General features: G+C 36.9%; 1 protein-coding gene across 4 annotated transcripts in view; it reads right to left on the bottom strand.

Moving 5' to 3' along the window:
• Positions 1–25,500: 25,500 nt before the first annotated feature.
• The window catches only part of MIOS (meiosis regulator for oocyte development), a 40,666-nt gene continuing 39,042 nt past the window's right edge, over positions 25,501–27,124 (bottom strand). For all 4 annotated transcript variants that reach the window (XM_009452638.5, XM_009452640.5, XM_009452639.5 and 1 more), the window contains 2 exons: positions 26,911–27,040; positions 25,501–25,986 (listed from right to left, as the gene is read on the bottom strand). In XM_009452638.5, coding sequence (XP_009450913.1) covers positions 25,890–25,986; positions 26,911–27,040 — 227 coding nt within the window. In that variant the 3' untranslated portion in view covers positions 25,501–25,889. The remainder of the gene's footprint in view (positions 25,987–26,910; positions 27,041–27,124) is intronic.

Raw genomic sequence — 27,124 nt, 5'->3', positions numbered from 1 at the left:
TGGCAAAACCCCATCTCTACAAAAAAATACAAAAAGCTGGGCATGGTGGTGCGTGCAGCTACTCAGGAGGCTGAGGCAGGAAAATCGCTTGAACCCAGGAGGCAGAGGTTACAGTAAGCTGAGATCCCACTTACTGACAGAGCAAGAATCCATCTCAAAACAAACAAACAAAAAAAACCCAGCAGATCTCATTGTGAACTCACTCACTATCATGAGAACAGCATGGGAGAACCGCTCTATGATATAGTTAGTTACCTCCACCTGGTCTCTCTCCCTTGACAAATGGGGATAACAGGTATTACAATTCAAGATGAGATTTGGTTGGGGATACAGAGCAAGCCATATCATTCTGCCCCTGGCCTCTCTCAAATTTCATGTCTTTTCACATTTCAAAACCAATCATGCCTTCCCTCCCAACAGCCCCCCATGCCTTAACTCATTTCAGCATTAACTCAAAAGTCCACAGTCCAAAGTCTTATCTGAGATAAGGCAAGTGCAATCCCTTCCACCTATGAGCCTGTACAATCAAAAGCAAGTTAGTTACTTTCTAAATACAATGGTGGTACAGGCATCAGATAAATGCTCCCATTCCAAATGGGACAAATTGACCAAAACCCCGTAGCCCCATGCAAGTCCAAAATCCAGCAGGGCAGTCGTTAACTATTAAAGCTCCAAAATAATCTCCTTTGTCTTCATGTCTCACATCGTGGGCATGCTGATGCAAGGGGTGGGCTCCCATGGCCTTGGGCAGCTCCTTCACAGGCTGGCATTGAGTGTCCTTGGCTTTTCCAGGCACAAGGTGCAAGCTATCAGTGGAGCTACCATTCTGGGGTCTGGAGGATGGTAGCCCTCATCTCACAGCTCCACTAGGTGTGCCCCAGTGGATACTCTTTGTGGGGGCTCCAATCCCACATTTCCCTAATGCAATACCCTAGCAGAGGTTCTCCATGAGGGCTCTGCCCCTGCAGCAGACTTCTGCATGGACATCCAGGTATTTCCATACATCCTGTGAAATCTAGGTGGCGGTTCCCAAACCTCAACTCTTGAATTCTGTGCACCTGCAGGCCCAACACCATGTGGAAGCTGCCAAGGCTTTGGGCTTGCACCCTTGGAAGCAACAGCCCAAGCTATACCTTGGCCCCTTTTAGCCATGTCTGGGGCTGGAAAGTCTGGGATGCAGGGCACCAAGTTCTGAGGCTGCACATAGCAGCGGGCACCTGGCCCTGCACAGGAAACCATTTTTTCCTCTTAGGTCTCCAGGCCTGTGATAGGAGGGGATGCCACCAAGATTTCTGACATGCCCTGGAGACATTTTCCACATTGTCTTGGCAATTAACATTTGGCTCCTCATTACTTATGGAAATTTCTGCAGCTTGCTAGAATTTCATCCCAGAAAATGGGTTTTCTTTTCCATCTCTTAGTCACACTGCAAATTTTCCAAACCTTATGCTCTGCTTCCCTTTTAAACATAAGTTCCAATTTCAGATTATCTCTCTCAAGTTCAAAGTTCCACAGATTTCTAAAGCAGGAGCAAAATGCTGCCAGTCTCTTTGCTAAAGCATAGTAAGACTGACCTTTGCTCCAGTTCCCAATAAGTTTCTCATCTCCATCTGAGACCGCCTCCGCCTGGACTTCATTGTCCATATCACTATCAGCATTTTGGTCAAAACCATTCAACAAGTCTCTAGGAAGTTCTAAACATTTCCACATCTTCCTTTCTTCTTCTGAGCCCTCCAACTATTTCAAACTCTGCCCATTACCCAGTTCCAAAGTCACTTCCATATTTTCTATATCTTTATAGCAGTACCCCACTTCTGGTACCAGTTAACTGTATGAGTCCATTTTCACACTGCTATAAAGATATTATACTACCCAAGAATGGGTAATTTATAAACAAGCGAGGTTTAACTGACTTACAGTACCACGTGGCTGGGTAGGTCTCAGGAAGCTTATAATCATGGCAGAAGGGGAAGCAGACAGCTTCACAAGGCAGCAGGAGAGAGAGAGCAAGCAAGAGCAGGGAAAACTGCCTTATAAAACCATCAGATCTCTTGAGAACTCACTTGTTAGCATGAGAACAGCATGGGGGAAACCACCCCCATGATTCAATCACACATGGAGATTACAGTTTGAGATGAGACTTGAGTGGGGAGACAGAGCCAAACCATATCAGAGTCAGTCCTCAGTTCTGTGTTAACCCCTGAAAATTCAGTGCTATTAAATGTTGAAGTTGCCCTGCTTGAAACCTTCCCTTCAGCTACTATATTTAATAAATTGGACTAAATGAATTATCTTGCTTTCTACTGAGTGACTCCTTTATGCTAATGATTTGTGGTGCCATATCTCTAGCCCCAACCTAAGTTTTCAGCTGCTCCACCTGGGTGTCCCACCAGCACTTTGATTTGAATGAGTGTAGTTTGAACAAGTATGGTTCCCCTGCCATGTGTTACAGATTTTTTTGGTAATAATTTCATTGAGATGTAATTTACATATCATACAATTTACGAAATTCAGGTGTACAATTCTCTGGCTTTTAGTGTATTCAGGGTTGTATAACCATCACCATAATCAATTTGAAAACATTTTCATCACCCCAAAAGGAAACCTCATACCATTTGCCCTATCATAGCCTGATCCCTCCACCATCCACCCACTCCCGCAGTGCTAAGCAACTATTAATCTACTTTCTGTCTCTAGATTTGTCTCCATTCTGGACATGTCATACAAATGGAATCATAATATATGGTCTTTTGTGATTGGCTTCTTTCACTTAGCATAGCATTTTCAAAGTTCATCTGTGTTGTAACATAGCATGTTAGTGTTTCCACCCTTTTTATGGCTGAATAAGATATACCACATTTTGTTCATTCATCAATTGATGGACATTTGGGTAGTTTCTGCCATTTGGTTATAATGAGTAATGCCGTTATGAAGATGCGTGTATACATTTTTATGTGTACCTGTGTTTCTATTTCTCAAGTATGTACCTAAAAGTGGAATTGCTGCATCAAATAGTAAAATGTTCAATTTTTTGAGTAACTGCCTGACTGTTTTCCAAAGTGGCCACACCATTTTACATTCCCATCAGCAGTGTATATGGATTCTAATTTTTCTGCATCCTCACCATCACTTCTTATTATCTGACTTTTTATTATAACTTTCCTAATGGGTATAAAGTGGTATCTCACTGTGGTTTTGACTTACCCTGTTTCTCTTAAAGCTACCGTAAGCCACCCAGTTGCCCAGAAACACTTGAATATCTCCAATCCATTTTACTATCTACTATAGCCACTAGAAGTCCAAGTGCTTGTCCTCTGTCACTTGAATTATTACGACAACCTTAGCTATGTAACTGACCTTCTTTTTTCCACCCTCTTCCCATCACCCAGCCAAAAAAATCGCATTAAACACCGCTTGTAATATAATGTAAAGCTTAAAAGCCTGAGAAGTATGGAAAGGAAAAGCTTTCTGGGAAGCTTACAGTGGAAAAACCTAGCAAACATCTTAAATGAAGTGATCAAGGTTAACATCAGCAGTGATGTGTCCTCTAAAATAATGTGATAAAAATACCTGTGTGATATTTTTTCTAAAACCCTTACCTCCAGTCTAATAATGAGAAAATGTCAGACAAACCCAAATTGAGGGATATTCGACAAACTTTCTGATCAGTACCCCCTCAAAACTGTCAAGTTCATGAAAAACAAGGAAAGACTGAGAAGAGAAACTCAGAGTGAGGAGATTACAGAGACCATGACAACTAAATGTTATGTGGGATCCTCTACTGGCTCCTGGAAAAGAAAAAGCACACTAATGGAAAAACCAGTGAAATCTGAATGAAGACTGGCATTCAGGTAATAATAATTTACCAATGTTGGTTTCTTAGTTTTGACAAATATACCATGATAACGTAAGATAACATTAAGGGAGACAAACTGGTTGAGGGCTTATATGAGAACTCTCTGTACTATCTTTGTAACTTTTCTGCAAATCTAAAATTACTCCAAATTAAAAAAAAAGTATTTTATTTAAAAATCAACAACCTCCAGAGGCTCTCCACTGAGTAGAGCAGGTCCATATTACCAAAAGTTGAAACCCTTCACTGACTTATTTTTATTATAACTGCACTAATGGCTCTGAAGTAGCATCTCACTGTGGTTTTGATTAGCCCTGTTTCTTTTAAAGCTACCATAAGCCACCCAGTTGCCCAGAAACACTTGACTATCTCCAGTCCTTTTCACTATCTTCCATATCTAACATCAGTGTCAAATCTGGTTTCCCCTTGAAGCTACTCTCCAGCACCCAATCTGCTGTTCCCAGACACACTGTACCCTTTAAGAAATGGGTACCATCGAATCTGCTGTTTGCTCTGATTGGAATGTCTGTTGCTGTACTCAAAGGAAAGCATTTTCCAAGATCTTCATAACTTAGCCTGAGTTCGTTACTTTGTGCTATATTTCCACCTTTTTTTTCTTTTAAGACAAGAGCCTCACTCTGTTGCCCAGGCTGGAGTGCAGTGGCATGATCTCAGCTCACTGCAGCCTTGACCTCTTGGGGTCAGGTGATCCTCTCACTTCAGTACCCCAAGTATCTGGGACCACAGGTGTGCTCCACCATGCCCGGCTAATATTTTGTATTTTTGGTAGAGACAGGGTTTTGTGATTTTTGCCCAGGCTGGTCTTGAACTCCTGAACTCAAGCAATCTGCCCGCCTTGCCCTACCAAAGTGCTGGGATTACAGGCGCGAGCCACTGTGCCCGGCCACTTCGTGTTATATTCCTTTCTTCATTATATTTATTTATTCATATCTCTCATCACATTTAATTTGATAATCCCTTTTCAGATTAAAATACATATTCTTTTAAAACTTACAACACTAAAAAAAGAAAAATCAGAAAATAAAGTCCACATTGTCTTTCCAGAGACAGTGCTGTCAGTGGTGAACTACAATATGGTTGTCTTTAGTTGTAATTTTACAGATGTTCTTCAAATGGTCACTTTTATTTTCATCTAGAAGTGACAAAATTAAACACAACTCTGAAAGCATCTCTTCATAAGGTGAGGTAAATACTCTGAGTGATCAACTAGTATTATTACAAAATTTATAGAAGTTCGAAGTTGTCTTTTGTTTTCTCTAGAGTGAAGTTGTCTTTTAAAGGTATTAACTTAATATGCATGTTTTTGTATATAGCTTTCCAGGACTTTCTCTATATAGACAAACTATGTGTTCATAGGACCTCAATACATTATTCTGCAACATGCATTTTTTTTTTTTTTTTTTTGAGACAGTCTTGCTCTGTCGCCCAGGCTGGAGTGCAGTGGCGAGATCTTGGCTCACTGCAAGCTCCGCCTCCCGGGTTCACGCCATTCTCCTGCCTCAGCCTCCTAAGTAGCTGGGACTACAGGGGCCGACCACCACGCCCGGCTAATTTTTTTGTATTTTTAGTAGAGACGGGGTTTCACCATGTTAGCCAGGATGGTCTCAATCTCCTGACCTCGTGAACCACCCGCCTCAGCCTCCCAAAGTGCTGGGATTACAGGCGTGAGCCACCACGCCCAGCCGCATTTTTTCTTAATATGTCTTGGCAACTGACATATAGAATAATCTCATTGTCTTTAATGGTTGCAAAATAGCCCATTGTACCAAATGTTCCCTAATTTATTTAATCCTTTAATTAGCCTTCCCCACTAAGAAGAGGTCCGTATAAATGGGGAACCTGAAGTTAAGCCTGCCTTATTGGTATTTGCCAATGTCTAACATAGTGCATGAATAAATTAGCCTATCTAGCCTAGTTTGAGAAGTCACAAAACTGAGAGGAGAGGTGATGAAGGCCTGCACCGTTGTCAGAACTGTGACAATTGTTGCGGGAAGTCAGGGACCCCAAACGGAGGGACCGGCTGAAGCCATGGCAGAAGAACATGGATTGTGAAGATTTCATGGACATTTATTAGTTCCCCAAATTAATACTTTTATAATTTCTTATGCCTGTCTTTACTGCAATCTCTAAACATACATTGTGAAGATTTCATGGACACTTATCACTTCCCCAATCAATACCCTTGTGATTTCCTATGCCTGTCTTTACTTTAATCTCTTAATCCTGTCAGCTGAGGAAGATGTATGTTGCCTCAAGACCATGTGATAATTGCATTAACTGCACAAATTGTAGAGCATGTGTGTTTGAGCAATATGAAATCTGGGCACCTTGAAAAAAGAACAGGATAACAGCAATTGTTCAGGGAATAAGAGAGATAACCCTAAACTCTGACCACTGGTGAGATGGGCGGAACAGAGCCATATTTCTCTTCTTTCAAAAGCAAATGGGAGAAGTATCACTGAATTCTTTTTCTCAGCAAGGTACATCCCTGGGAAAGAGAATATGCACCTGGGGGTATAGGCCTATAAACGGCCACCCTAGGTGTGCCCGTCTCTTATGGTCAAGGCTGTAGGGGTGAAATAGACCCCAGTCTCCCATAGTGCTCCCAGGCTTATTAGGAAGAGGAAACTCCTGCCTAATAAATTTTTGGTCAGACCGGTTGCTCTCAAAACCCTGTCTCCTGATAAGATGTTGTCAATGAAAATGGTGCCCGAAACTTCATTAGCAATTTTAATTTCACCCCGGTCCTGTGGTCCTGTGATCTCACCCTGCCTCCACTTGCCTTGCGATATTCTGTTACCTTGTAAAGTACTTGATGTCTGTGACCCACACCTATTCACACACTCCCTCCCCTTTTGAAAATCCCTAATAAAAACTTGCTGGTTTTTGCAGCTTGTGGGGCATCATGGAACCTACCGACATGTGATGTCTCCCCTGGACGCCCAGCTTTAAAATTTCTCTCTTTTGTACTCGGTCCCTTTATTTCTCAAGCCGGCCGAAGCTTAGGGAAAATAGAAAAGAACCTACGTGAATATTGGGGCAGGTGATAGGAGGCAAGGAGTTCAAGAACTATTATGATGGATTCCATAGGATTCAGTGATGATGCTAAAGAGTTAAACAGAATGACAACCAAGAAAGAGATCAGTGGGTTAGAAGGCAATACATTTGCTTTGGTACAAATTAAAGTATTTGATAGGTCCTTTTGTAAAGATGTCCAGAAGGTATTTGGAAATGTAGGACCAGAGGATTCGAGACAAAATTTGCTTAATATATTTAAAGTAGGAAAAGTTTAAGAGGTAAATCATCCCTTATCTGCAATCTCAAAATCGAAAATGGTTTGAAAAGCAAAAGCATTTTCTAAGACAAAACTCATTTAGCCGCAACACCTGGTAAGAATTGTAGTGAGGCTGAGGCAGGCAGATGACCTGAGGTTAGGAGTTTGAGACCAGCTTGGCCAATATAGTGAAATCCCATCTCTACCAAAAATACAAAAATTAGCCGGGCATGGTCGTGGGCACCTGTAATCCCAGCTACTCAGGAGGCTGATGCAGGAGAATTGCTTGAACCCCATAGACGGAGATTGCAGTGAGCCGAGATTGTGCCGCTGTACTCCAGCCTGGGTGACAGAGTGAGATCCTGTCTCAAAAAAAAAAAAAAAAATGCAGTGAGGGTTATAGTCTATATATACTACTATAGTAGTCATAGTCCCTATCTCGGTTTGTGTAAACATTCATATATTTCATTGCAGAAATATTAATATATTTGATTAAAGAGTGCTGCCCCTCTCTGTGTAAAGTGTTACAAAATATATGGTTGTTACAATCTATGACTTTGCTAAAATCCAAAAATTCAGAATTTTGAAGCATATGTGGCTTCAAAAGTTTCAAGTAAGGGATTGTGTTCCTAAATCAAGGCACAGAGTGCAGAATTGAGAACATCATAAAATAAATGACAGAACCTTGGTGGACCTGCACCATTTATGGGGCAGAACTGAGAGTAAGTGGGATGAGGAAGAGGATCATTGAATTGGGAGAGGAATCACAACAGTGCCTGACAACGATTAAGTATTCAATAAATATTTGTTGACTGAAAGAATATAGTGAAAGGCAAGGAAGAGAGAGTTTCAGCTGATGTGGTGGTTCACACCTGTAATCCCAGCACTTTGAAAGGCTAAGGCAGTTGGATCACTTGAGTCCAGGAGTTTGAGATCAGCCTGGGCAACATGGAGAAACCCTGCCTCTACTAAAAATGCAAAAAATTAGGTGGGCATGGTGGTGCACACCTATAATCCCAGCTACTCGGGAGGCTGAGGCATGAGAATTGATTGAACTCGGGAGATGGAGGCTGCAGTGAGCCGAGATTGTGCCACTGCACACCAGCCTGGGCAACAGAGCAAAACTCTGTCTCAAAAAGAAAAAAAAAGAAAGAAAAGTTTCAAGGAGTAGTGAACAATGTGTTTTGAAAGCTCAAAAACAATTGAAAAATGAGGATTAAGAATAAAAAACTGACATTAATTCATAATATACAGCACACATTTCTAAAAAGGATTAAACTACAAAAATAAAAAGGGAAACATTGAAAAAAGGAAGTGGTAACTACAAAAACACCCAAACTAATATAGAAAATATAATTAGGCATTGAATTTAGCCCCAAGTCTTCCTGGGAAGCTAAGAAAGGAAAAGAACAATAGGTTATAGAGTTTTAATATCATTAAATTCACTAGGACAATCAAACTTTTTACTAACATTGAATTTTTGAAGAAATATCAAGCACAATCTAATGTAGGGAATGAATGATGAACTACAATATGGTTGTCTTTAGCTGTAATGTTACAGATGTTCTTCCAGTGTTCACTTTTATTTTCATCTGAAAGTGACAAAATTGATCACAACTCCAAAAGCACCTCATAAGGTGAGTTAAGTGCTCTGAATGATCACCTAGTATTATTACTAAATTTATAGAATTTTGAGGTTGTCTTTTGTTCTTCTAGAGTGAGGTTGTCTTTTTAAGGTATTAATTTAATATGCATTATATTATTTAACAAGCACTTTGAGGAAAAATCCTGGGCTAACTACTGGAGATACAAATAAGGTCTAAAATCTGCCGTATGAAATCTCAGTCGACAGCTGTCTAGTATAATCTCTAGAAATGTCTCCACTCTTACTAGCTATTTAATATTTAACTAGTCTAAGGTTTCAAAGAAATCCACCAGCATTAACAACAAGCAAATTCTGTAGGTTCTATTTAGTGAAACTCCAATTTGGTTTCTCATTTAATTTGCATAGAATTTGATTCTGATAGGTTGCTAAAAAAATTAATAATTCTGGAACCACAGGTTATCTTTCCTAAGAAGATGATGTTAAATCTAAAATACCAACAAAGCATGTGTTTTAAGTTACTTTCTAATAGTGATGTTGGTTTGAGGTAAGCCACTTATGTTCTTTATGACCCCATTTGACCTACAGCATGACATTTTGAGATGGCTAATGAAGGCCAGAAGTGTAGGCCATAAACAATTTATAGTGTAATACATTCATATTGATTGCAAGGATAAAACTGTAGTTTGCATACTATTGTTTCCTTACATATTACAGAATGTAAATTTTAGACAAATACTGTGGCTTTTGCATATTAAAAAATGCAATTTCAACATGATTGTCTCTTCGGTGGGCAGAAAAAGAACAACAGTGAGGTATTCAAGATGCAAAATTCAGAAAACTTCCAAACAGTTATCAGAAAATAGCGAGGCCTGTAAGTTGAAGGAAAATATGTGAGCAGAGTGACAGTTTTGGGCAATGCCGTAAATGACACTATGACTTAATTAGCCCCCTTTTCTAAGCAACTATTCATTTTTCGCAGGAGTTTGAAATATTACCCAGGAAAACAAGTCAATGATTTTGACTGTGAGAATCTCATACCATAAAATGTTAAGGTAATATAGTCTAATAATGGGCTTAAATGAATGGTTTTGTTAAAAGATCTTAGTATCTTTTCATCTGAATCTTGAAAGATAATTAGCAGGGAGAAATCTTCTGTTGAATAATTACTAATTAAAAAACTAGATAATTTAGCATTATTTTTACCTTAGCTACTCAATTAGGAAATATTTATTATTTAGATGGTGACATTTATTTTCATTAATTTAATTCTGCTTAACACGACATGATCATTTAAAGTTAAATTGTGTCAAGTAAATTTATCATAACCTTACAGAAAATCAGAAACAGTGCCACATTTCACTCAAATGTTTTCATATTTTTATTTAGCATTTGAGAGCTTTAAATGTTATGAAAATATTGGAACTGATGAGAGAATACATTTTCTTTTTAAGAGACGCATCTATTCTTTTAAGTGATCAGAGTCCCATTTAGTCAATTATTTTTTCCATATGGCTCAGAAATGTATGTCTTTTTTGGTCATGTATTTGATTGACCTGTTATGAAAGGCAGACAGTTGACCATGGGTTGCCTCGTTTTAGAATCTCCTTGGAAATGACTAAATGTTTTCCAGATGAATATACTGTGGACCAAGTGGGGAGCTAGGAATTAGAAATCATTGCCTCTAAACCAGGGGAATTTGTGGACTATTTCTGTTGGGACTCGGTGACCTCAAGGAATTGACCCACTGAGCAATTTCCTTCACTCTCCACAGTGTAAGTAAGTCATGAAAACAACTCAAGGTAAGACATATATATTTATGGCTGCGCACAGTGGCTGACGCCTGTAATCCCAGCACTTTGGGATGCCACGGCGGGTGAATCACCTGAGGTCAGGAGTTCAAGACCAGCCTGGCTAACATGGTGAAACCTCGTCTCTACTAAAAATACAAAAATTAGCTGGGCGTGGTGGCACGCACCTGTAATCCCAGCTACTCGGGAGGCTGAGGCAGGAGAATCTCTTGAAGCCAGAAGGTGGAGGTTGTAGTGAGCTGAGATCACACCACTGTGCTCCAGCCTGGGTGACAGAGTGAGACTGTGACTCAAAAAAAAAAAATTATATATATATATATATATGCAACACTTGTTTCCACAGCAGAATTTAAGGCAGCTGCCAAGGCTTCTATCTTCTTTACCAAATGTAAACTTCAGTTACCTGTGGAGATATAAGGGGGCAATCAATTTATTACTGTGTTATTTGTCACCAGACCACTCATCTGCCAAAATTGGCACTAATATCCCACTTCATCCCTTTTTAAGGAAAATAAAAATAACATTTCAATAGCAATAAAATATGTTCTATGTTGCTTTTCCTACTTTATCTTCATCTCATAACCTAAACCTATTTAACATAATTTTTTTTTTTTTTTTTGAGACGGAGTCTCACTCTGTCACCCAGGCTGGAGTACAGTGGTGCGATCTCGATTCACTGCAACCTCCACCTCCTGAGTTCAAGCGATTCTCCTGCCTCAGCCTCCCAAGTAGCTGGGACTACAGGCAAGTGCCACCACACCCGGCTAATGTTTTGTATTTTTAGTAGAGACGGGGTTTCACCATATTGGCCAGGCTGGTCTCGAACTCCTGACCTTGTGATCCATCTGCCTCGGCCTCCCAAAGTGCTGGGATTACAGGTGTGAGCCACCGCACCTGGCCCAACATACAAATTTAAGAATACATTTTAAGCAGTACAGGGAAAATAAATGATGAGTATATACAAACTCTAAAATTCTACCTAAGATAATTTATTTTTCAAAAAAATAATGCTCCACTGTATAATCTGTTATTCAAAGTTGAATGGTTGGTACTTTTTAAAAGGAACAATAGGGCCCCGCAAAAGGGCCCAAATACATTTGTGAAGTTCACCTAAAATAATTGGAAAATATACCAGTTATGTACACATTTATGTTTTCTTAATCAAAAGAGTAGAAAGAAGTATAAGGCACAAAATGCTTCTAGGTATGACTCCCTAAACAATCTGGAACACAACATTTAGCTTCCATAATTTTAAAACACAGGAACTAGAGATAAATTGTCTGATAGATTGTCTTATTGGAAATTAGGTTAGGGGATTGCAGGGATTTGGAGAAAGAAACTAATGCATAATGACACCCATTTGCAACAAAAGAACACTTCAAGGGATTTATCTAAAATACATTTCAGAAATGGATGATTTGGGTTGATGCATTTGAATCTTTAAAAATTTTATTAGTTAAAATCATTAAATCAGTGACATTTAGAAACACGGCTGCTGCCTTCTGTGTTCTCAACAGATTCTAAATTCAGCTACATGTATCTTGCGATTACAAGAGATGCTTACAAATAGCAATAATTGTTGCAAAACAAATTACAGAGTGGCACAGGAAAACATTCCCCCTCCAACAGAGAGGGAGAGTGGATTACCTCACTCATATAGCCTGCAGGTTATATAATGAAGATTGCAGACTTTAAAATGAAAAAGAAATGTATGCCAAAATAGAAAAGTGATTTCATGAAAAATAAAGACAGATTCTTTTGTTTAGGGGAAAACACCTAAAGAATTGATGAGAAAATTCAGGCGCAAATATTTAAGTGTTTATGACTCTGTAAACTGTTTCTAAAAAGCTTATTTATTCATTTCCATAACTATTCATAGGATACAGTCATGCAAATAACAGCTCTTTCATATAGGGCTTGAAAATATTACAATTATATTGCACAATATTGCACAACAAATGTACATTTGTACATATACACAATATATTACATTTTTACATTGTATACATATAGTTGTATAATAACAATGTTACATTTATATACAATACATTACAACTTAGAAATGAGTAATTTCTACTTAGTTGGATTCAGTGTCCAGACAAAAGTATTACTGTTAATTTTAACCCATACATTTTAGTAAGAAGTGGACAGAGCATTAGCATGACACATTTGAATTACTTCAGGGTACATTTTTATATAAGTAACCTCCAGGAAGTTGCCACACACATAGCAATTATCGCAATAGAGATTCCAAGAAGTAGGCCAAGGGACCACTTTATTTTTCTCTGTGGCAGTTAATTCCTTTAACTCATTCTCCATCTTTTTAAACCCTTCATTGATAAATATTAAAATCTCATGATTGAAGCTTCCCAGCTCAGCATTCTGTAACACCCTCCTCCCAGAACCCAGAAACGTAATAAAAAATTACTGATAATGAGAAGACTGAATGTACCTTATTATAATTTCTTGGTGGTCTACCTGTTCAATATACTACAAACTCCATGAGGATAGGGTGGGGAAACTGGAAGATAATGGATGGGGATGAAAAAAACACTTTTCACTTTGTTTTCTTTATACTTCTTGACTTTTGAGCCACGTTGTGATGGTTAATTGTATGTGTCAACCTGGCTGGGCTAATGGATGCCCAGATAGTTGGTAAGACATTATTTCTGGGTGTATCTGTGAGGATGTTTCCAGAAGAGATTCACATTTGAATCCGTAGACTGAGTAAAGATGATCCAGCCTCACCTATGTGAGTGGACATCATCCAGTCTATTGAGTGCCAGGATAAAACAGAAAGGTGGATGAAGAATGAATTTTTCTATTCTTGAGCCTGAACATCCATCTTCTCCCGTTTTTGGACATCAAAGCTCTTGATTCTTCGGCCTTTGGACTCCAGGACTTGCACCCCCCAACACACACACAGACACACACACAGACACACACACACACACACACACACACACACACGTTCTCATGCCTTCAGCTGAGAGATACATCATTGGCTCCCCTGGTTCTCAGGACCTCGGAATCGGACTGAATTGCACCACTGGCTGTCCTCATTCTTCAGCTTGCAGATGGCGCATCCTGGGACTTCTCAGCCTCTATAGTCATGAAGTCAGTTCCCATAATCCCCGTGTGTGTGTGTGTGTGTGTGTGTGTGTATCCTACTGGTTCTCCTTCTCTGGAGAACCTAATACACATGTGAATACATTTCCTATTCGAAAATTAAACTAAAAAGTCTTCATGATAAACAGTTGTTCCTGAATAGTTAGCCCTCAGGTAAACCAGGTTCATTTTTCAATAGGATTCATTGTAACTGAATTGGCCAAGTCCAGTCACTTTGGTCTGTTAGTATATGAAGGTATCCTGAAAACAGGGTATCACACATTTTGTTATTCTTGAAAATATGATTCTTTCTATAGTAGAAATGACTGAGAAACAAGATGAATACCAAGGACACACAGTTACTGACAAGAAGATTATAAAGCATAATGTGCTAAGCAATGTTATAACAAAAATTATCTCTGAAACAAGACCATCAGGGACCTTTGGCAGTACTATTAGTCCTCCTCACCCTAATTGCTGTCAAGGTGTGGAGAATCTGGTTAAACATTGAAAGAGAAATGATTATCATAAAAGAAACAAGGCACTGGGTGCAGTGGCATGCACCTGTACTCCCAGCGGCTAAGGAGGCCGAGACAGGAGCCCAGGAGTTCAAAGCTGTAGTGCACTAGGATCACACCTGTGAATAGCCACTGCACTCCAGCCTGGGCAGTATAGCAAGACCCTGTCAAGGAAGGAAGGAAGAAAGGAAAGGAGGAAGGGAGGAAGGGAGGAGAGGGAGGAGAGGGAGGAGAGGGAGGAAAGAAACAGTGGCAGTGAAAAAACTGACCAAAGCTAACTTTCAAATTATAGCAGAAAAGGTGTAGAAAGAGGGAATTACATATAATTCAGGGCTTTTCCATATAGGTATTTTTTTTTCCTCAAAGTAAACACCATTAAAATTGAGCATGGAAATGAACAAGCAGTGCATTGTAAATAAATACAAACAGTGAATAGTCATATAAAATCTATGTTTAACCTCATTCAGAATTGAATATATGTAAATTAAAATATTTTCAATATTTTCATCTACTACATGGCTATTAAGTAGAAATTTTATAATGCTAAGTGTTGAAGGTGTTGGGAAAACAGGCACTTTCCTATGCTGTTTAGTTTATAGGGAGATAATTAGTTCAACTTTTGGAGGGCTATTTGTCAATATCTATCAAAATGTAAAATACACATAACTTTTGGCTCATAATTTCACCTAATTTATCTGAGAAATTAACTCACTCACAAGTACCCAAAGATTTATACTCAAAGATGCTCACTGCAGTATCATTTGTAAAAACAAATGGAAATACCCTACATTTCTATCAATGGGAGATATAGACATCTAATCACACACCATTCAGTCAGTTTTTTAAAATTAGATATATATAGGCTAATAAGGGAAACTCTTCAAAATACATATTTTAGATAGGAAAAAACCATTAGAGGAGAGTTTATGCAGTACGATCTTATCCAGGCAAAGAGAGAGAGGCAAAGATGAACGCAGAGAAACACAGCCAGATGTGGTTTATGTAAAGAACATTTCCTTACATGTGTACAGACTTTAAAGCAGCTTTTCCTAGAAAGTGAGAGTTGGCATTTAGGGAGGTGACACATAGAGCAGGAAGATAATGGGGCAAACTGCTAAGAAGAAATTTACTTCCACTTTATACTTTATGTAATTTTTTTTTTCTTGTGATAAGCCTGCATTTTTTCCCAATTTTTTATTGTGGCAAAATACGTACAATATAAAATTTACCACCTTAACCTTTTTTAAGCATACAATTTAATGATATTAAATACATTCATAATTATGTGCAACTATCACCACCATCCATCTCCAAAACTCATTTCATTGTGTAAAACTGAAACTCAGTATCCATTAAACAGTAACTCCCCATTCCCTCGCCTTTAGTCTCTGGCTACCACCTTTCTATTTTCTCTTTCTATGATTTTGACCAATCTAAGTACCTTATACAGGTGGAATCATAAAGTATTTGTCTTTTTTGGTTAGATTATTTTGCTTAGCATAATATCCTCAAAATTTATTCATGTTTCAGCATATCAGAATTTCCTTTTTTTTTTTTTTGTCAGGGTCTTAATCTGTCACTCAGGCTGGATTGCAGTGGTGTGATCATAGCTCACTGCAGCTTTCACCTCTCAGGTTCAAGCAATCCTCCCACCTCAGCCTCCCGAGTAGCTAAGACTACAGGCATGTGCCACCATGTCTGGCACATTTTTGTATTTTGTGTAGACATGGGATCTCACCATGTTGCCCAGGCTCTTCTTGAACTCCCGGCCTCAAGCAATCCTCCTACCTCAGCCACCCAAAGTGTCGGGATTTCAGGCGTGAGCCACCATATCCAGCTCCTTTCTTTATAAGGCTGAATAATATTGCTTTGAATATGTATACCACATTTTCCTTATTCATCTGTCCAGGACACTTGAGTTGCTTTCACATTTTAACTATTGTGAATAATGCTGCTATAAATATTGGTATACAAATAACTCTTTGAGACCATTTCAAAAGATTGCTTTCAATTATTTTAAGTATATACCCAGAAGTGCAATTGCTGGATCATATGGTAATTCTTTTTTCTTTCTTTTTTTTTGAGACAGGGTCTCACTCTATCACCCAGGCTGGAGTGCATTGGCACAAGCATGGCTTGTTGAAGCCTTGAACTCCTGGGCTCAAGTGATCCTTCTGCTTCAGCCGAGACTAGAGGTATGCTCCACCATGCCCAACTAATTTTTGGAATTTGTTTTTGCAGAGTTGGGACCTCGCTGTGTTGCCCAGGCTGGTCTTGAACTCCTAGGCTCAAGCAATCCTCCCACCATGGCCTCCCCAAATGCTGGGATTACAGGTGTGAGCCACCACATCTGCCTGGTAATTTTATTTTTAATTTTTTGAAGAAACACCATACTGTTTCCCACAGTGACTTTACCATGAGCCTGTATCATTTTTATAATAAAAAGTTAGCTTTAAAATTATTGGAAGTTCATATAATATACATCATACTAACAGAAGAATTCATCTGGTCCAGTTCATTGTCTATGAAATATAAGAGTACTAGACTTCAGTCAAGAGACTTGAGATCTAATTTCAGCTTTACCATCCAGTTCGAATCCTCTCCAATTGTCTAAATTGGTAGTTAAGCTGAAAATGACAAACAGGTGAACACTGGCCAGTTGGTAGTTGGTGCCTAGAATACTACGCTGAAAAAAGATCTCAGGGAAAGTGGGAGATTGATGAACCACTTGTGCCAAAGGTAAAGAAGTGTGTGGTCATTCACCACTACGTCAAGCACAACTTGGCCTAACCTGTCCATCTCATGGTGTCTGAAACGAGTTGCTGTATTTCTCATTGGAGAATTTTAACACATAGAGGAAGTTTGCTTTTGGCTCACATGTAGAAATCTTGTTACTATGTGTTTTTCTTATCACCCAGTGCTTCTTACCATGACCATTTTCTTCCCATTTTTCAAAATACAAGTAAGTCTCAGCTATCTACATTAATCAATGTTAGGTAAAAATGTCCTCTACTTAGCAGTCCTCAAAGCAGCCTTTGTTAGCTTCTTCTTAAAATTTCACAAAGACAGAAATGAAAAGTCACAATACCACTACCAACAGATTGTGGAAAGAATATTAATCAAGTATAGGACAGAGCAGCTGGATTGAGGACCTATGATAGCTCCATTTCGTTGTATAATCAATGCGTCTCAGCTCTGAAGAAAATGCACATGCACTTCAACTGGGTGACCAATACAATGTAGTAAAGGTGGTGTCTTAATTCAGAGGCAGATAAAACCAAAACCAACTGTTTATATTTGAATTTGAAATTCAACAGGGGAAGAGAGAGGAAACAATGAGGAAATAGGAGAAAGCCATGCTGGAAGATGAACATAGATGAGGAAGGAGTTTAAGCTCAGTAATATTGAGAACTTGAGGAACTTGGTCCCAGGAGCAGAAAGAGATGCTAAAATACCTATTCCAAGTACCATTCATTTTCCTTGATGTATCATTTCACCAAAACTACAATCTGTCACTTTTTTGTAGGACTATGGAGACCCACATTATCTGCCATCTGTTTTAGAAATGCAGCCCACATCATCCCGACATCTAAATGATGATGTTCTTATCACTTCATTCTCACATCTGCCTGCTGAAATATAAGAAAAACTTTATTTTGCTGTATCTCAGTATCATTTGTAAATCTCCTTCCTCTAACTTCCCCCTTTCTGGATAAATTCCGACCTTTCAAAAATGCCTAACTCTATCCTTTGACTTTTTGTCTGAAGGAAATAATTTGGCAACTTCATTGGTCACTATTGAATGCAAATTGTAGCATTTCATAAATTTGCATTTCAAGGAACATGACAGTGATTAATAAAAAGAATAAGTTTGGAAATCTTAGAGGGTTGTTCTTGAAACAAAAACAATCCTTCCATGCTTCCCTCCTCAATCTAAGGTTTTGTGATGCTGTCTGATGAGCAAAAAAACAAAATCACCTTACCAGTTCTGACAGAGTGACTCACAAGGGATTATTTTTTTGTTATTTTTAATGCCATAACTTAATTCTTTTATTTAAATGCTAATTGATGATCCTAGCACAACCCTCTAGTGGCAGAATCAATTTCAGTATTGATGTTGATGGCTGCAATATGATCAACTGAAGCCTCCACCACTTGGTACAAAAGGAGTGGAAATGATAGGCAGCTCATTAATCATTTATTCCAGAGATGAATGTGTTCAGTTGCTGATAGGGTGCTGTAGGTGAATGCTGCCAAAATGAGAAATGTCAATTGTCAGGCCTCACGCATAATAACTGTGGAGCTATTTTTAAGCTTCTTTGAAGATTAAAGTTATGCCCTTTTTCCCTACAGTTCCGTCACATATGCTTGGCAATTTTGGTCTCTGAGAATTCATTTTCACTATGCGCAGATGTCTCTGCTTGAGAAAAAATATACAGCTCAAAATCTAGCATATTTGAAAAGTTATCTAGAATCTGCAGAGGTCCACACACTGGAAGAGGACTCTAAATGAATACATAAGAAGTAGAAGATGCAAACCTGGAGATATACTGAGTAACTAACTGTTTTGGCCAATTTTTCCCATGAGATATGTTTTATCAGGATGATACACGTTTTTAATTTCCCAGGTCCCCATAGGGAACATACATTTTCTGTATTCATATAACATTTTCTGAAGACAGAAGTAACAAAATTCAATAAAATATATTAAAAAACAATACAATGTTTCTAAAAGAGTAGTTGTTCCCAGATGACCTTGAAAATCTGTCCCCAGCTTACTTGTCTCTAAATTGTGTCTGGTTCTTCCAGTAGAAAAAGAGAAAAAATGTGCCCTGTCTGGAGTATTCTCTTTTGGAAGCCAACAGTATCTTAGCATTCATTGAAAGAGTTACACTCAATTTTCCCAAAAGCATTTAATGTATTTCAGAAAGCCGTCTATGTTTAAAAATGCTAATCTGTACTAAGAGTGACAAATGACCAGACATTCCATTTTTGAAGAATGGAAGAAAAAGATCAGAAGATTTAAAATGATAAAACATATTACTTTTTAAAGAAGTATTACTTTATCAAGAGATACTTCTCCCACATTTGTCACACCGCTGAATATGTTTGCTTCATAAATACACATCTTCATCCATTTTGGGAACATTTATGTACCATAAAGATACACATCCACAGTTGTTCAAATATTAAGTATACCTACTTAATGCATAATAAAAGTTTGCAAATTGACGATGAAAATATTTTTTTGACATAACACCACAGGAATATTGTAACATTCCAATTTTTACTATCAAATAATACATGGTGCTAAAAAGGATATTTAGCTTTACATTTTACAGTAGCAACTTCTTATTTAACTATCATCAGCAAAATATGTGGCTGCAATGTGATATAAATCTGGATAAGCATGAATTTGGACAACTATTATTTCAAACTCCAGGCTTTCTTATGTGTAAATGGAGCTAAAATTCTTTAAATAAAAAGATGTAAGATAAATAGTTTGCATGAATTCTTACATATATGTTTCAAGTTGTGAGACATTAATCCCTTCAAATGCTCCTCCAGACTTGTCTTTGTGACTTTATATTTTAAGAGACTAATTTGATTCCTGCATCTAAATTTCCAGTTAAGAAATTATGTTAAGGCAATATGCTTTTCATAAATTGAATGATGAAAGTCTCTACTGAATTATTATTGCTGCTGTTTCTAACATTACATAAATTATCCTTTAATCCTAAAGCTGCCTTTTTAGCAAAGCATTTTAAAACATTGTGCCATTAGTAGATGAGTAAGAAAATTACATTTTTGAAAAATGTTATGGAAATCTCTATTTCCTCAAATTATTTTTAATTGGAAAATAATTTTTAAAGTCCAAAATGAGAAAATTAAATAGACATTTTCTGGCTTGCAGAGATGCTAAAATGATACTCATTTTATGCAAATGCTATAGCAGTTGTAAATATTAAGCTTCATAGATTTGAATCTGCTGAAAACTATGCCTGTATCTACCTCTTCCATTAGACATACAACTCCTCCAAGGCAACTATGGTGCCATCAATCCTTTAACATCAGAACCTTTAACAGTGTCCAGCACACGTAGGTATGGTTCTGTGTTTTGGTGAAGCAAAGACACACAGGCATGTTCAGAATTCATCACTTAAACCTAAATAACCTGCTATTATTGGAAATGAATTGAGCAAAGTGCATGCCAGATTAGACTGGACAATAATCACATAAATTCAGTACATAGAGGAGGACAGCTTTCTCCCCTACAGACCCAGAGCCAAAAAAGAGTCAGGAAATCTCATGATGAAGATACAGGAGAAAAAATATTGAAATGAAGTTACTAATCATGTACCACTAAGCTCAGGGAAATCAGAATTATTTTACATATTCATTTCCCAATACGCTAAGTGGAGAACATAATGCACTACTTCCAAATGTAATGAAGAATTGAGAGGACTATATCTTGTTATTCTTGTATATTACTAGCGTAGAGTAAGAAATCTAGAAAATGCTTTCTGAACAATTAGATCTCAATCCAAATTTTCATAATACCTTGTAGCCTGTTTTTTCACCTCATAGAATAAATCCTAACATATGATTGTTTCACTGTGTTTAGTAACAAGATACAAGGTCATGGATAACTTTTCTAAAAGCCAGTATATACATATATGGTGTGTATGTGTGTGTGTGTGCGCAAGAGACAGAGTGAGACAGACAGACAGAGAGAGAGATGCATGTACATTTATTTATATATTATTGGGGAAAATGAAAGATAGATATGAAGAAAATGTTACTCAAAATTCCACTCTTTAAAGATGGCCACTGTTAAAGTTTCTGTATTAACCATATCCCAAACAAATATATTTATATGCTAGATATACTATCCTAAAACTTCCCTTTCACTTACCAATATATTAAGAAACCTTCGTCAATGAAAACATCTATACTAATTGAATCATTTCTTAGTAACCCACTGTATGTATATACAATAATTTATTCTTTTCTATTATTGGACATTTAGGTTTCCAAGTTTTTATTATAAACAATACTGTGTAGAACCGTATCATAAAAATATACATCTTTGTGCACTTATGCAATCAATCCCTCAGAAAATATCCCCAGCATACTATGTCAAAGGGTATGAACGTCTTTACGGCTTCTGATTAATACAGTTTACCTGTCCTCAAGACTTACTCTCATAAGCTGTTATCTCAGAATGTTTCCTTCCCACATCCATGAAAATGCCTATTATTTTAAATCTATGCAGTCAGGCGAACAGTATTCTACTTTTTAATCAGCATGTTACTGATTTAGCATTTATTTGTCAGCAGTTCTATTTTGTTTGCACAAGTCTTTGATTGATATTATCTACTGATTGTTTTTTCCTCGGCTTTGAAAATGTCCTTTCTGAATTAAGGCAATTTGTCATAAATGTTGTAGTTTATCAATTTGTTTGCCTTGTAACTATGATTTTTGCCATATCAAATTTTGATGACTTGGAAAAGAAGCAAAGGTGTGCCTTTTGCTTTCTTCTTTTTCATTGCCATGTGCAGAACCAGTGACAACAGCATCCACTTCTTATTCCTGTCTATAGTGAGAAGGATTCTAGTATTTCTCTAACAGGTATCATGATGTATGAGACAGTAAAACAGGAGGGGAGAAAATGGAGAGAAAACATTTCCTTTGCATAAAAACTGACCTCAAAAACAAATTAAGAGATCAATTTTTGAATTTTATCAAGTGCTTTGTACATCCAAAGAGCTGCTGACGTGGTTCTTCTCTTTTGGTATATTAATACTAAATATAATTAAAATATTACCTAGCACTTAATTCTTGGAATAAACCCTTGTCATAGTGAATCATTCTCTTACATATATAACCGACAAAGTAGTACACAGAAGCAGAAAACAGAAATTAAAAGGGCAGATTAGCAGGTCAAGACTACTGGAATCTAAGTCTTGGCTGTATTTGCTACTCATGTAACCTAGGACAAGTGACCTGATGTCCCTATGCCTGAGTTGCCTCATTTACAGAACGGGGACAATAATGCCATAACTGCCTCATAGGTTTATTGCGAAAACAGGATAATGCGCTTGGCACCTGGCACATAAAAGGCATTAACAGTAATTTAAATACTGCTGCATTTGATGCTAATTTTACTTGTGACTTTATCATGTTAAAGTTGTGTTAATTTGATATCTGGGTTGTTAGCTTTTAAAAACCTTGGGAAGCTTTCCTTCTGTCTCTACTCTGGGAAAAGTAGTATTTTATAAAAATTAATACATTTGTAAAGTGCTACTTGTTATAATCAACAAAGTAACCTACAACATTTTCAGGTAGGAGAGAAAACTGGCAGATGATGTAATGGAAGGAGTGAGTAGTGGACAGGGGAGCTGCTATCTAACAAGGCCTGTTTCTGTCATTGTGATGTGGGTCACTAGACTTGATACAAGATACTGACCCAAATATGTGCCTCCTACCTCTCTAATGCCTGTCTGAGCAGATGTCAGAAATTGTGCCCACTAGCTATTCCGGGACAGCAAGTCTCACAGTATACTTTTGAAATTATCACTACCACCCCAACATTATAATTTAAATGAACATCAAGTGTAATAGAATGGCAGAAAAAGAAAAAGTACACAGAATAATCCTGGATACTTTCTCCAAGTATCCAGATTAGGGAGTTCAATTTAAACGTAGTTAAATTAAGACTTTAGACATAAAACTTAAAGTTTTCAATAGTCAGTTGTTAAATTTGCCATAATTTTTTCCTCTGGGTTCATTTTTATATCACATTTAACTCTTAGGAGGTCATTTGGAGGATTTTTGCACGCAGCAAAAACAGTAATACTATAAATTTATCCAAATTATGGCATTTTTCTTTTGAGACAGGACTTAGCTACTTTTGTTTACCCTATATTTGGAGTATAACTATTATTGGGAACTTTCATTCTTTTTAAAAAAATCTATTTCAGCTAACTCACACCGAGGAAATTTTCATTCTTGAGACAAATGTAGATTCGTTAAAATTATAAGTATTCATTATACTTATAATTTTAACTATAATTAAAATTATACTATAAGTATTCATTGAAAAAGTACTGATACATGAGCAATCTATGAAAATGAAGGTAACAGTGACTGCTAATCACTACCATTTATAGAGCACTATGTGACAGGGATATGGCACTTCATGTTTATTGCATCACCTAATACTCCCACACTCTGAGGTAGGTATTTCTGTATCTTTCTTTTAACATATGAAGAAACTGAAGCTCAAAAAGGTCAAGTCACTTACCGAAGATCCCGAGGCTAGGATTATAATTTATGTTTCAAAGACCATGCTTTAACTACTTGCAGTCAAATGAATGACTGAAATTGAGTCATCTAATTAAATGAAGAACTACATTCTTTGAAATACTTACTATGTGAAGCATTGACAATGGGAAGCTACTTTTAAAATACACCATTTTAAAGGATAATAACTATTCTGGAAAGTGGGTTGAATTGAAAAACAGAGCCTAAAAGGAATGTTACTTCTAAGATTAAGTATGAAGTCTGTCATCAAAAAAAGCACCAATATTACTTCACGTGGATTATTTGTAAAGGAATCATAATTTCTTGATTAGATACAATGACTTCAACCCAGATTTATTCAATCTTTTAAAAATAATAAAAATACTTTTAATAAACACGTCTATTGATCATGTTTAGGTAAAGTATCTTGTTGAGTTTATAAACCCAAATACCAGTGACTTAGTGATAAAAATGAGAAAATAATTTGAATCTACCTTCATTGTCCACGCACACTGAAATGCAAAACAGACACCAGAGACATAAACTGCATGTTTGGGCTTCACAGAAAACATTTAAGAGGTTGACACATACATACAATCTTAAAAATGTCACCCTCATATATTAGGATTACAAATAAGCATATTACATAATAGACTTTACATTCATGTTTTATACTGTATTTGCAAAACTTGTAACTATTTGAGATAATTTTACATTTTACTTTAGCTAATGAGAATGAAAATGCATATGAGTCTGACATTACTTAAAGCTGACTTTCATATTTAAGACAGTAAGTTTGAAAGGAACACTTCAAATGAAATATTAAAGGTAAAAGGTATATGTTAATAAAATGAAATCAATTAAGATTTACTCAAATGAAGGCTGGAAAAAGTACCCTTAATAGCAATCTTTAAAAAAAAATTGCAATTCCCATGTCTTTCATTTGAAAAGACTGTCATGTAGGTGAGACATTTAGAGTAAATATGTACTACTTCCAATGTTTTCCTAGAAAAGGGTTTTATGTATCAGACACTCAAGGTAAAAAATAAATTTAATCTACTTTTAATATTTAGGTTACACCTCAAACTAATCTGACAAATCTTAGTTTTTATAAGGCAAAACTGCTAATACGAAAGCTCTTAAAATTCTTGTTTTATTTCTCCAAAATCTATAAAATAAGATTTACTCTTTATGAACACAGCTTCAACTACAAAATTCCTAGTTCAGTCCCTCTGCATATGGCAGATGACAGGGAAGCATCTTGTAAATTCTTTGTATTTCTCTTACAACTATCTAGCTATGAAATGAGAAAAAAAAAATGTTTTAAATAAAGTCCCAGACTTAGCCCCAGTAACACTTACATTTAAAAACTTACATCTAAAATGGTCTCTGAAGTGGCCCTATTTCCCCAACACTTCCTAGTCTACCTTGGAAAGAACAAGGTATGGTATTCCAAATCAGGACGGAATTTGACAGCACAGAAACACTGACATAGATTATACTAAATGGCTAGTTACATATAATCTTGCATAGACTTTGTATGCAGTAAAATGTTCTCAGGTGATGAGGATAAGATGACAAATTAATATGGAGAAAAACCTTTGAAGACAAATCAGGACATTGGAAGGCAAAAGGTAGAAAGTGAAAATTTTGTATGTTCACCTGAAATGGTACATGTTTTTCTCTTCTGAAGAGAAAAAGTTGTAAGATAGATTCTTCATCTTGGCTTTTCTAGGAAGACGATAATGTCTATGCCAAAAGATTGCTTATCTTAAAATCAAAGGAGGGAAAAGGCTCCTTTAAAAAATACATATTTATACATACACACATAAATATACACACACACATAGACACACATATATAACAGACAGTAATAAAAAATATTCTCCAGTGTGGGATAGGGGCTCTGCAATTCTAAAAGTAAAAATCTATAATTTTAAATTAATCTGAAAGAAATCTAAGCACAGCTGAACTTAAAACTATTGTCTGAATCACAGAATTAGTCATTTTATTTTAAAAGTGCACATATTTTATTGAAAGATATCCAGTTTCAGCTTTGAAGATATAGGCTCAAAGTCTGTTCTTGGCTCTTCCAGAAATTCTGCTTCTAGAGTGTTCATAATTTCAACCAAAACTTAGAAAGTTTTTCTAAATCAGACTTTTCAACCTGCTGAACAGAACTCATGTCTATACTTCGATGTTTATTTCGGCAGCATTTGTCTCTGTGAAGCATATCAAAATCACTCAAACATCAAAACTGCTGATCTGATAGAATGATTTGTTTTCCCACTACAGGTAAGTCATGAATGGCTTGTTCTGAGGTATGTTTCTGAGCTATGAAGGACACCTACTAGAAAGCTCCACACTTGAAGGGTTCTCTTACAGTGATAACATTTTATGGCTGGACAGTCTCTGCAGGTACCAGATTCCCTGTTGTATCCAATTGCATACATTTACACGTGCATGCAGACACAGGGCACTCTGCATGGTCCCTAAAAAAATAGGTCAAATAACAGTTAAAAATCCAAATTAGACAGACATACATTTATTTATTTATTTTTTTTTTAAGAGACAGGGTCTCCCTATATTTCCCAGGCTGTACGCACACTTTTGGGCTCAAGTGATCCTCCTGCCTCAGCCTCTTGAGTAGCTGGGACTACAGGTGTGCACCACTGTGCCCACCTGTTTACTTATATCTATCTATCATGCAACTTTTCAAAATGGCATTTGGAAAAATATAGAAACTAAAACTCAGAGAAAAAAAGCATCAAAAGCATCAAATTATAAACTACTGCCAAGCTGAACTTTAGGGAGAAGTTAAGAAACACATAGCTTTTACTTTCTACATATATGGCAAGATATTTCATTTATAGTTGTGAAGGTGACAGGGATGTGCTCAGAGTTTAAATTAGCTAGTAAGACAAATTGGGTATAAATGCTGTATCAACCAGGAGCACAGGGCCACTGGCACCATTCAAAATAAAATTCAAATATGTCTTGACAGTCTTAATTGCATGACTACATAAAAAGCTTACTTAGAAGAGAACTGAGGCAGCAGTATGATATGCTCTTTTAACATTTCATTAGTAATTCAATTGCATGGTAAATTACAGCATATTCAGTGTAAAAACTGTAAACATATCCTCTCCCCGAATAAAGTTAAATAATGTTATTCAAACATTTAACTCATACAAAACATTTAAATTAGTTCTTACATAAGTATTACCTTTATAGTTTAAGGTTACATAGGATATCTAATGATGACATGTTCACACCACCTTTGTTAACATGAGTGACAGTAAAAAATAAAATTCATACTTTGGCTAAATGCTAATAGATAAACCCAAACTATTTAGAAGCAATCTGTGTTATCTCCCATAACTCCAAGCCTATCAAAGAAGAAATGTGCTGATTACCTGAACCAACTAAGCATATGTCCAGCATGTCCACCGTGCCTGCAATTATGACACCATGTAAACCAGTTGTTAAACTGGGCTAATTTTTTGTCCTTGCTCAAGTCCACTTTTTCATCTGATTTGGTTCCTCCTATGACAAAATGAAATGATCTTCATTAACTGTATCACAATATTTTATTTAAAGTTACTTTCAAAAAGCATTTCTAAAACTGTG

This window comes from Pan troglodytes, chromosome 6, assembly GCF_028858775.2.
Source record: "Pan troglodytes isolate AG18354 chromosome 6, NHGRI_mPanTro3-v2.0_pri, whole genome shotgun sequence".
Classification (NCBI taxonomy): Eukaryota; Metazoa; Chordata; class Mammalia; order Primates; family Hominidae; genus Pan; species Pan troglodytes.
The sequence above is the reverse complement of the archived record's forward strand: the minus strand, read 5'-3'. Positions and strand labels throughout refer to the sequence as shown.